The sequence below is a fragment of the Apteryx rowi genome, unplaced genomic scaffold (genome assembly GCF_003343035.1).
Source record: "Apteryx rowi isolate R43461 unplaced genomic scaffold, aptRow1 scaffold_139, whole genome shotgun sequence".
NCBI classification, from domain to species: domain Eukaryota; kingdom Metazoa; phylum Chordata; class Aves; order Apterygiformes; family Apterygidae; genus Apteryx; species Apteryx rowi.
The window spans coordinates 15,243-27,384 of NW_020447630.1; the positions used below are offsets into that span (position 1 = coordinate 15,243).

At 38.1% G+C, this 12,142-nt stretch overlaps 1 protein-coding gene across 1 annotated transcript in view; it reads right to left on the minus strand.

Moving 5' to 3' along the window:
* Nucleotides 1-2,367: 2,367 nt before the first annotated feature.
* Nucleotides 2,368-12,142, minus strand: part of LOC112961807 (synaptic vesicle glycoprotein 2C-like) — a gene marked incomplete at its 3' end in the record, with an annotated part of 36,131 nt that continues 26,356 nt past the window's right edge. Inside the window, exon 3 of the mRNA XM_026057355.1 lies at nucleotides 2,368-2,519. Within this exon, the coding sequence (XP_025913140.1) occupies nucleotides 2,368-2,519 (152 nt within the window). The remainder of the gene's footprint in view (nucleotides 2,520-12,142) is intronic.

Here is a 12,142-nt window from a genome sequence, read left to right on the forward strand (position 1 = left end):
TTTGTAAAAGAAAGGGAAAAAATCTACAGAATGACTTTACTCTGTTGTTCTGGTATTTTTCTATTCATTTAAGAATAATTCCACTATACTCAATGGAGGTTTATCGCTTTTCAACAGATGCAACTTCATTCCAACTTCCTTTGCATTACTTCTGACTTTAATTAGGAAAAATCAGCTCACTCTTTGTACCCCTCGTGTGAGAAGCAAACAGCTCAGAGACTCCTATGCACTATATAAATGGAAATCATGTAGAAATTGTAAAAGCAAAAATACCACTACAGGAGTCTCCTTATGAACATATATGATACATATGGTGCAGAGACCTACGCTAGTATTCAGCTAACCTGGAACGTTTCCATGAGAATAGAGCAGTGCGTGAACGTACTCTCCTGAGTGCCGAGGCAGGATCTGCCCCCTTGGCAAGGCCTGGGAGGACGGCAGGGAGCATGAACACGAGGCTGTTTGCCCCGGTCCTGCGCTGGCATCACCAGGTGCAGCTGTGCTGCGCAACATGGGCTGCCCACGCGCGCTGACTGCAGTGGAGCTATTCCACATTTACACCAGGAGGCAGCACACAGGCTTTAAACCTGACAACATGATGAAAAAGTCTAATTTAAAGTGAAGGCAATTTTAAGACCACATCAAAAGCCATAAATACATTTTGTTTAATTTTGCCAAAATGATGAGCAAATTCATTTCTTTTCTTGTGAGGAAGCGCTGTTTCTGCTGTTAGTACCTCTCCTTTTAGCCCTCCTTTTGGCTATTACGACTTTTATTAATATACTGCAAGGAGAGTGATTTATACGGCCAAAGCTGAAGAATACTGTCTTTTAAAACTCGCTTTTACAATTTTCTGTCTTAAGTGATTTCATAGCTATCTTTGCAGAAGAACAAAAAAACTAGTTCAGCATGGCTTTTTGTTACTGATATTCTTCCACTGCCAAAGAAGGAAGAAAATTATTCCCTCTAGTGCCCCTGCTTTGGTATAAGGATGTGTGTTATTATTCATTGAGCTATACTGCTATGTGATGTTTTAAAAGCACCTCAGTAATGGTTACTGAGTTAATTATAAAATCTACAATAAAACTAGACAACCCTTTAAAATCAATCTGTCATAATGTTTGCATTTTTCACAGGAAGAAAAATAAAATATTAATATATAGGAAAGCAAAAAAATCCTTGGCATCCAGAGCAATTTACTAATTGAAAAAAAAATTATTAAACATTGTGTCTTGCCAGCAAAGATTCCTGTCCTTGATTCCAGCAATTCAAAAACAAATGCAAGGTTAAGGAGATAGGCTGAGCATACAGGACACTAAAATTAAAGGTAATGCAATAGTCTAGATATTTGATTAGTCTGCATGATTATAATGTATGTCTGGGCATTACTGCTTTCCTATCTTGCTAAACGTTCTAATCACTTTGGGCAAACCTTATGAATTTTCCAGTTTCCTCTCTTTCACAATCCAACTTTTATGAATCTCATTGTCTGGCTTAAGAAAACTGCTTAGGATTCCAGCTAATTCACAACATTGCTTTAATTGTTTTGAAGAGTGTCAGTGAAAAGCACTTGCAGAGGCTGATTTGTAAGAACCACTGAGCAATTTCAGCTCCCATAGAGACCTATGAGTGCTTAACTCTTCTAAAAGGCAAGCCCAAGAGACTAAGAATCAAATCTGTACCTTCACATAATGTTTAACTATGTCATAGCAGTAAGAAGTTCTTTCACAAAGTGATACGTATTGCATATTCATGTAACTTCAGTCATTGCAAGTTTTCTGCTTTATTCACCTTCATTCATTCCTTCAGTATTTAAGTAGAGTCTATATGGTTTCTACATCACTAAAAAGATCAGCTCAGAACAAAATACTCAGCACAGCTTTATATTCAGAACTAGTGCTGCAAACGCTAACTAGAAAACACATAGTCCTCACTCTTCTTCTAAAGTGAGTATATTTGATATTTTATCTCTGTTTCAAACAATTAAAAATAACTTTCAAATAAAAGACAGTAGAAAGTAGCACAAATTTGACACCAGGCTTTTTAAAAGCTATTTTCTCTAATTCAAGTCTCTATATCAGATATCTTCTCCAGTTTCAACAATAACATCAGTTATATTATATGAGTCCAAGTTTCAAGTAATTTAAAGAATCTGAATAAGCATGGGTATTAGCTATTTCTCATACATGTTAATATTTTGTTTTTCAGGCTATGATCTACATTGCTTGCATCCAAAAAGGAATGAATTGTTTCTTAACAGCAGGGTCAGTATTTTGAGAAGAGACACAAAGTACCCTCTTTTAACTATACTTAAGAAGTTTTATACTAGGATAGCTACAAATCACAAGGAGAAGATGTTTTTCTTACCATAATGAGGAATTATTGCCCAAGCCATTGCAGAAGCATAGATACCGCCAATCATCCAAAACATACAGAGCCAGCTCAAGTGTTCACCTCGTTTCTCCCGAGCAAGCACTTCCGAAAAATAGGAGAAGACTGTTGGAACAGCTCCACCAATCCTAAAAGGAGATACATATCTTGGATTAAGGGAGAGAGTAACAGCTAGTTAAAGTTTGAAGAAGCCCATAGTTGCACTCATTTAAAACCCAATCTACAAGCAGCTTTTCTGGCAAGGGAGTGTGTTTTTCTTTAATAGCACCATGTATTTGAGAACTCTTGAGGAAGCCTGTACCAGTTTTGACACAGTTATCAGCAAAGATTTTCATGAAGACGCTATGTTCAATGTAGCCAGTGATTCAAATGGATTGTCAGCGCACGGGCCTCTGGAACAGAAACCAGTATAAAACTTTGACTTTTGCCATTACAAAAATCCTGTAATCACGACAGTCTACTGCCAAGTGTGAAAACACTTTCCTTTTAACTGAAAATATCAGCCTAAGGCAATCAAGAAGTGGACTAAATGACAACTATGTTATTAATACACTTTATTTCACACATACTTGGCAAGATATTTTCTGTTAAGTTGCGCTACATGATTTGCTAAACCCATGCTGGCTTTTTATTTAAGTTTTCTATGGAAAAGCCAATGCATTCAAATATCATTCACAGTTTTCACACAGTAAAACTAAACACTGTCTGAAGGTTAGCTGGATGAAAACAAGTTCAGCTTGTTTTTACAAACCTAGATAAAACTCAAACTAGGTATCATTTTCAGCATTAGGTTCCAGATCATTTTTACTGTCTTTATCTCTTTGCTATGAAACCCTCCACAATAGAGTAAGTCCATCCAGCACTTGTGGGTTTTATTCTTCCTGCTGAAGAAAACACCTAGGAGGTTTGAGGAGATATTCTTACATACTGGCTGACATACTCAAAAGAAGCAGTACTTTGCATGGTTTAAATTTTTAACGGAACTTTAAAGATAAATGCATATTTATGCTGTTATTTCAGTGACTGCCAAACTGGGAGAAAAAAATAAGCAAGAAAGCTTAAAACAGATCAAAACAAATATTAAAAAGGAAGACATTAATACAGAATAATATTTCAGTCCTAAGAAAATTCAGTGCCTTAGCAACACAGTTGATCGTAAAACACGTTCAGGTACTGCAAGGAAATCCTGCCGCGAGCAGCTGGGTTTGTTGAGCTGACTGTCGCTGTGTCGTTCCCTTCTAGCCGCCGCTGACCAAGGACTGCCAGGCCCCTCTGACAGCTGCAGTGAGCAGCTCCCACGGTGGAGACTGCTAGCTGTTAGTCTCTGCAGGTTCTGTAAAGGTCCGTACCTCCACGAATTCCTGTTAGATAGCCAGCAGATTTCTCAAGCAAGAGCTGTATCTGTTTTCCTCTTTCGGTGGGTGACTAAAAGGCCTCCCCGGCGCCCTGCCGCTGGCCGTGAAGCCGAGGGTGCTGCGAGGCTCACCAAGAGCCCCGGGGTAAGCAGCGGGGCAGGGGGTGCCAAGGTTGCCCCCCAGGGAAGCCCTGCTAGCTCAGGGGCTCCCCAGCTCCCCGAGCACAGGCTGATTACACCTATGATTTCTTGTCCTCCAGGCCTCAGGCACAGCACTGAATTTCATTCCTACTGTATTACCTGAAAACAACACTCATGGATCAAATTAAGTTCTTTTACTGATGTTGAAAATTCCCTAGATGAATCAGAAACAGGCCTTGTTCTTTCCTGTGTAAGCTGGAAAGTGCTGACGGGGAGTTACAGGTGCTCACTTCTAAGAAACCCTAAATTAATATATTGCTTATGGTATGCAGCAGAGTATCATTCATGCACTCTACTTAATGGGGAAACAGTTTTTGGTAAGTCAGCACTTTTTTCTCTGCTTGCTTCTGTTCACTAAGAAATGTATAACGAGTGGTAGGTAAACACATATTTGGTAATTTTCCTGTTCTATCATCCAATCTGTGTTTCTAAATTTACAATTTTCTGTTTCATATTTCTTTTCAAGAAGTACAGAATCTTCTCGCCCATGAGTGAAAACGGGTGGGTGCTTCTTACTAACCAGGAAGTGGAAAGAACATATGGTATCTCAGTATCATCAGAAAGCAGGGAGATCTTGACTGCCAAAAGCAATACAAAAGAGATCTCCTGCCTGTCAGCATTAACCAGTGGTACCATGGAAGATGAGAGGTTACTGTTGCTATAGCATTTAATACTGTTCCAGGGGGGTCAGCTCCCTTTCTATGTCCTAAAGACCCTTCAGGCTATGGAGGAAGCAGTGTCTGTACTGACCAGTTTACTAAAGAAACTTTTCTGACAAACAGACATTTTAAAGCTGCCAGGGAAGTAGATAAACATGTAAGAGGAATTTTGGATCCAGCACCAAAATGTTTATTTACGGTATGCAAATAAACAGGAAAAAAAAACAGCTTTGGAAAAAAAGCAGTTTGTCTCTCTCATCTGACGTGATTAAATAGATATTTCCATAGAGTACATCAACAGGCTAAAAAAGGCTTAAAAGTCTGGAAATGATATTCATATTGATTAGGTAGTGAAAATAATTTGTCCACTCTCTAAAGCTCTGTAACCTAAAAGAAAAATAAAGAATGTATTTTCATTATACCCGTAACAGCTGCTATTTACAATTGCAGGTTTCAGTTCCGTAGTAACTGTGTAGTAAAGTGTGTTGTGTACTTCTTTGTACTTTTACCATATGAATGGAAAACGTTACTTCCCAGCTGGTAAAATTCTTCCCTCTGGTCTCACATCAGTGATGGATGATACTGCTAGAAACTTTTAGGATACTGATACGAAAAAGCTATTCATATGCCACTAATTGCAACGCTATTAAACTGACTTGAAAGCTAGAGGGGCTTATAAACAGCAGCAGGAGAGAGAAGAGGAGGCTGGAGAAGCAGCATCCCGCTGCAGCAGTGTTTCTTCGCTCTCCCGCTGAACAGCCTCAGGGCAGCAGCAGCCCTGTCGCTGCTCCCTAAAAGCTGCTCCTGAACACAGGGCAAGTGAGAGCAAAGGAGAGCTGCAGCTGCCAGCGCACCCAGCCACAACCAGGAAACTCCTTAAAAACTGCCTGAACCTGCAGGATGCTCTTAAGGAGCAGAGAAGCTGTGGGCTGATGCTTGCAGAAGTCTAAGTGTGCACGTGGTATCGGAGCCATTTAGCACTGCAGCACTGATGCAGAATCGGGCACACCGCCTGTTGCTAGCACAGACGGGAGCAGCCTCCTGAAGGCTCCAGCAAAAGAAGAGCTGAGCAATTCTGACTTCTTCCATCACTTTCTTGTGAGGGTCTTTCATATACCTCAGCAGCTATTGTGCCTCATGTGCATTCATCAAATGGTCATATTAAAAAAAAAAAAAAAAAAGCTGTGTCACCCAACAGCTGCAAGGAAAAATACCCTTTTTATAGTTCAAAAAAATCCTAGGCTAGATCCTACCATTGCTTACACTGATGTAGACCCCTCCTATTTCAGTGACTACAGTCAGGTCCTTCCATACTTGCATGGAAGGAAAGGAACATAATTTGATCCTCAAAATTTTTATTTTAGAGTTTTAAAGCAGACTGTCTTTAGTATCCCATCAAGGTTGCATGGAATGGATGGTGGAGAGCACAGGAGGGAATTCCTAATGAAATCAAAGACCACTTTGCCACTGACTTTAACATAGGAGGACATTTATCTTTTGTTTTATGGGAAATGCAAATGCTGTTTCCCCTAGGGTACAGTATTAAGCTTGCTTCTGGAAATTAATTAGTTTAGCGCAGTGTGATGTTTGCCTTTATTGTATTTATAAGTTATGTGGCTAATCCTCATTTGTAGAGAAAAAAATCTAATGCACGAAACTGCATTTTTCTCTTCACAGGTTCTGCACATTGAAATGAAAAGCCTACAAAAATCACGCTGATTTGAAAATAATTTTTCTTCTAAAAGAGGTGAAAGATTTTAGCCTTTATTTAATACAAATGTTTCAAGCAAACTGAATTTTTTAAATTTTACCTGTTATTCACATGTTATTTTTCGACTCATCATAACCTAAGCAGTAGATATAATTTTGTTATCCACAGACCACTGAGGGTCTGGACTACATTCTAACAGGTCACAAAAAGTAACTAAGAGTTGTAAATCTGTTGTTAGTATGTGCAAATTAGCAATACAGTATTTTACACCTCCACTGGAAGACGTGGAGATTCGGAATATTTAAAAAAAGGTTAAAAAAAAATGGTCTAAATCTCTGGCTTGATGATAGTGAGTGACAACTGTCTCTAGATTAGCAGAGGTCTCTATAATTAGGAACAATCTAATGTCAGCAGGAGACACAACTTTTTTGAGTCTGGCTCAAGACTATAAAATAAAATCTGCTACTTTGTAAGGACTATGTGTGCCTGCACCTCCAACAGCAGGGTGCATTCCTTCAGCCTTATCTTTTTAAATAAATATACAGGAACATATGTAAGAATGATACTTAAGAAACAGCAGAAGCCTTTTCTATTGCACATATTCCTCCACACGTGGAGAGAATGACATAACAGACATATGAAAAACGCCAGTCATGATCTTTCTCAGTTACACTTTATCTTTTGTAACAAACACCATTAGAAGTAGGCAGAACAAAAGCAGAATGCATACTCTTTTTTGGTATTTTCCTGGAAACATGTAAACCAATTAAACATCACATTATTGTTCTTTTCGAGCAAAGAATTGGCCAATTTTGGAGCCTTATGCTTCAGTTCTGTTAGGAGATAAAATTTATGACTGAACAAGTTATTTTGATGCCATCCTGGTTATAGGGAATGTACATAAAGCTCTGTACCTAGGAGGTTTCTACTTCGTGGTTCCAGCTTTTTTCCCCACTAAAATTCTGCCCCCAAAATCCTACTTCCATATTTTTTCAGGTTTATGTTCTCAATGCATTTCTATCTATATTTTTAGCTTTCTGCTATTTTCTTCTGGTTGTTTTTGCTCATATACAGAGCCAAACACAGAGTCCTCTGCTGTTCAGTGCCTATCCCCTGCAGTTGCATTTACTGTCTAGTGAAAGCCATCAGCTACGTAGTTCAGCTTTCACTCTATTTGCATATGGCATGGGGTTTGGGTGGTAGGTCATATTTGCTCAGCTCTGTTACTTCAAAAAAGGAGTCACGCTGCTACTGGTATTTATTCACAAAGAGTGACTACTTATCCACCCTTTTGATGCATTTTTTTCTGATTTTAGATTCAAAAAGACCAACAGTGATTCAGGGGGAAAATGACATATAGAAATAAGTAACTGATCTAATCCCACTTTTCAGCAAAAGAAGGTTCAATTTCTGATCTCAGAGGAAACAAGCAAACTGAAAGCCCTGCTTTTATAACATTATTTCTAAACACTTTCTGTTACTGTTTGTTCTGTGAAATTATGGGGTGGGGTGAGGGGGCCGGACAAAAAGGAGATTTAAATAATGCACACCAGGAGAGTAGAATTTAGGGAAACCAATAATAACCTAAGGTGCATTTGCGTTTTCTTTGTCACCGGCGAAGATGATAAATGGCTGCTAATCTACCTTCAGAGCCGTGATCTGTCACAATAGACTTTGGCACCTGCACCCTGTGACAGCTGCGACGAGAACAGCACCCTGGCAAAGCATTCAGGAGCCTCGGGCTTCAGAGAGAAGCCTTTCTTTGTTTGCAGGTTCACTAGCCAAAGGGCCTTGAAATGCAAAAGCATAGAAGGAATACAGAGATAAATAGGAAAAACCTCTCACAGTAGGTTAAATTCATAAGGCAGAATGGTGTTCTCCTCCTGAAATATCTTGTCTTCTCTTTCAAATTTGAACAAGATCCAGACTAAATACAGTAAAGACCCTGTCTGTGTGTGGTGACATTTGCCAGTAATCACCTTGTTATTCCTGTTTTGCTAAGAATTAAGTGATTATTAAAGTTGAAATTAAGTGGGTTCAAAACAGATTCACTGTTATGCTCCTAAGATCTGCAAACAGCCCACCATCTCTCTCCTCCCTCTGTCCTCTCCAGTTGCACATACTCTTTCCCCTTCTTATTAACAATTCTCTACTCCCACAAGTCTCATTAAAAACATCTTTGTTGTTTTCCTTTCATAACTTTCATTAGACTGGCTAAACGTCTAATAGTGAGCAGGCAGATTTAACGGTTCACCTTGAACTGCTGGATAACGCCCTACAAAACTGCGAGGTACTACAGACCATGTGTTGCTGCTCATTCTACCCATGTTTAAATGCAAGCACCTCTCTGGACTGCATATACTAGAGAAGTTGTCTTTCAGGTACAGTATACACCTAGCCTATATACTATTAACAGCAAGAGAGTCCCTGTGATTAAGATTCACGTCATTTTTTATAGAACTATATAATACTTCAGTTCTGATAGAAACAAACCAATGAAACTGAAACTAAACTGAAATAATTAATTGAAAAAGTGTTTCCAACAGTAGCAAAAACACAGGTCAAAGTTGATGTCAAATTCAAGCAAATAATTGCACATAGTCTGTTTGCAGTATTTACTCAACTGGATATGTCAGATAAACTGGCTTTGATCTTGCCAGTATTAGTAAGTACAAAATCCTTGTTTATGCTCTCTCTTATTTTTGCAGATCTCATTCTTGCTCTTTTTTATTCCTCTTTTCAATTCTTTCTTTACTGCCATATAGGCTCTCTATCTATTAATGTATTTTCCTCCTCTAGTCTTTCTCTCCCTTTTGTATAATCTTCTTTTCCTCTTAAGAATACTTTCCTCGTCTCCCACCAGTCTTACAACTGACCTCGTATCATCTCCCAACAACCTTGGGCTTACACTGATTAACCTGTATCCACTGAAGCTGTAAGGGCTGGAAACAAAGCTGTTTGTTTTAAAAGCTCAGACTCTGCCAACAGCTTCCTTGGCTTGACTGAAGAGCGTATCTACACTTTTGGCATATGTTATCAGCTTTGAAGCCAGTCACCTGCAGAGCTAATGAATCGTCTGCAATGTAAAAACACCAATAGCCACAGGTGGGAGGCAGCTGGGGGCTGCAGAGGAATTAGATGTGGTAGGATTTTAGCCCTTTGAGGGTTAGAACGCACAAAGTATTTTATGACAAAAAAGTAGAGCAAGTGTGAATGAAGAGGTAAGAGACGGGTACAACATGATACAGAATACTGATAGCACATAATTACAAAAGCAGTCTGTTAGCCTTGATCTAAAGTTTGTGAAGGCAACTGCTTGCGTAAGCCAACTATCTTCTGCTGTGCCCACATGGTCCCTATCTTTGCTAGAAAGAACATTTTGAAAGTTGTTATGCATGTGGACCATGTACATGTCCTTTCTGTCTTGGTCATTCAGAAAAGAGGGATACACAAAACTGAGAGTTTCTTGCCAGTCCACATAATATATAAAAGTGGTGGTAGAAGTCAGCATGGGTGGGTTTGCACAGGCAGACACCTCAAAACTACTAATTACAAGTAACTTGATCCACAGTTTTGGATTTTTGCTAACTGTTGATCTCCATAAAAATATGAGGAATCTGAGCAAGATCTAAGTTATGATTTTAATATTACTACGTTGACACCAGTACTCTATGTTAGATCTCAGCAATGTAGAAGCAGTATTGCAAGTAGCTTTGCAGAGAGATTTTCAGAAGAAGGGCTAAGAAAAACTGGCTGAAGGTGAATCTCAAATCTAATTAAGTAATCTAATGTCTTTTCAAGTAAAAACACTCTCTGTATAATAGTACATCATGCGTAAAAGTCTTGCTCAAGATGCTCTTGAGCAAGACTCTTATTCACAAGAGACAGGGAAAGGGACTCTTGATGGCTTTTGGTTACATTAGCAGATATAAGTTCACCACATCTAAGCTGCATTTCTTAATATTTCCATGGTTTTGCAGAAGAAAATTGGCCAAATTGGCAGTTTTGTCAAATTAAAGACAGAAAACACTGTAGGCCAGACATAATATTTGGTCTGTAAATTAGGATATATTTATTCAACCTTTTTTACTTTACTCATGAAAGAAAATCAGTTTCATTTAACAGCAAAAATATGGGGCTGCTTGAAGAATTTCTGAACTGTAATTGGTCTCAGTATATATATTTATTTTGGCCAGCTTTTTACTGCATGAAAACCTTGATTACTTTTAGAGGTAACATTGAGCTGGATAAGCATCATACATTTTTCCAAACAGCATCATCTCTGCTTATATCAAGGGAACCAGAATGAAATTTGCTGGGATAATACACTTTTAAGTGCATTAAAAGTACACTTAAAGTGTACTGGGATAGCAGATTAAGCATGCTATTCTAAACTGAGTTGTTGTTCTTAGAAAAATTGCATCCAAAGTTATCTGAAAGTACCAAAAATAGTAACTTGGATGAAATGAAATAAATGCAAGTTTCTGTAATAGATCTTAGATAAAATTCTCTAGCCCAGATTAATACTTCACAGTGGCAGTGTTGAATAGGCAACAACCCCAGTACCACTCCAGTTAGTGATATTATGAGCCAGGTATTAGAGAAGCATTCCTTTAACAATTTCAAAGACAAATCTAACAAACTGCTTTTTGATGATAAAACTTGGCACATTCCCTCAATGGCCAGTGATAAATACAGCTCACAGTTTCTTGCCTAGCTGTTTTTACTTCGTAGGAAGCCAAGTCTAAAGCTCTCTTAGACTTTTATCTGCTTTTGGGATTCAATTTCCTTTCGAGTTGTGATTTGGAATTAATCAAAGGAGGAATCACAGTTATGATATTATTTTCCATAAGAGGAAATGATTTTACAGACTACCCAACTTTTCTTTATTCTTTTCACTACTTTAATTCATCTTTCAGATTTTCATATCCCTCAGCAGATGCCCTTTACCCAGCAATACCTTAATACTGTTTTGTATTCCAAATCATTCTTTTTGCAATGAAAAAGAATTTTTACCAGTTTCAGTTTTTCTGGATGCAAAAAATTATCAGAAGGGATTTTTCCAGATTTTATCAGAAGCAATTTATTTTTATAAACACATTTTGACTGCAATAGAATCTGAGGAAAATCTATTTTATAGTATTTAAAGTAAAACCTCCTATTAGATACCATTTCATGCTACTCCATCTGTCTTTATATTTTCTAGAGGATGGCATACCAGTTTAAACTCTACACACCTATTCAATTTTCATATCTCACATATACTTCTTAATAATTTATAAACTTATATGAAATCGTCCAGGTAATTCTCTGACCCTTCAGAAAGCTTTTATCCAATATGAGTATCAGTACCATTTTGTCTTTAAAACATAACACTTAGTTCTTTGCTTAAAATTATTCATATTTCATATTTGGGCTCTCTCAGTCACACAAAATTATTGAAACAAAGCCACCTCCTTTGCTAACAGAGATATTTATTCCATTTCTTTGGATAAGAAAGGGAACTGTCATCTCCTGTCCCAAGACAGGACCTCTAAAATGAGGAGAGATTAGAAAGAGAAATGAAGCTGAATTTCTATTCCCATTCAACTGACACAATTCCCTTTTCATTTGAGCAAGGACGTAGTAAAGAATGCAATAAATGTAAAAAACTTAATTCAAACCCTTTAGGCAAATTTTGTCTTGTATTGCAAGAAGATATGGCCATCAAACCCTACTAGCAGTGGACTTTACGTGCGTGGCTTTACGACACCAATGTACTGTGCTCTCGCTGGCCCATTCAGCATCCTGATGATTGAAAGTGGTCTGACATGGAAGTGTAATTGG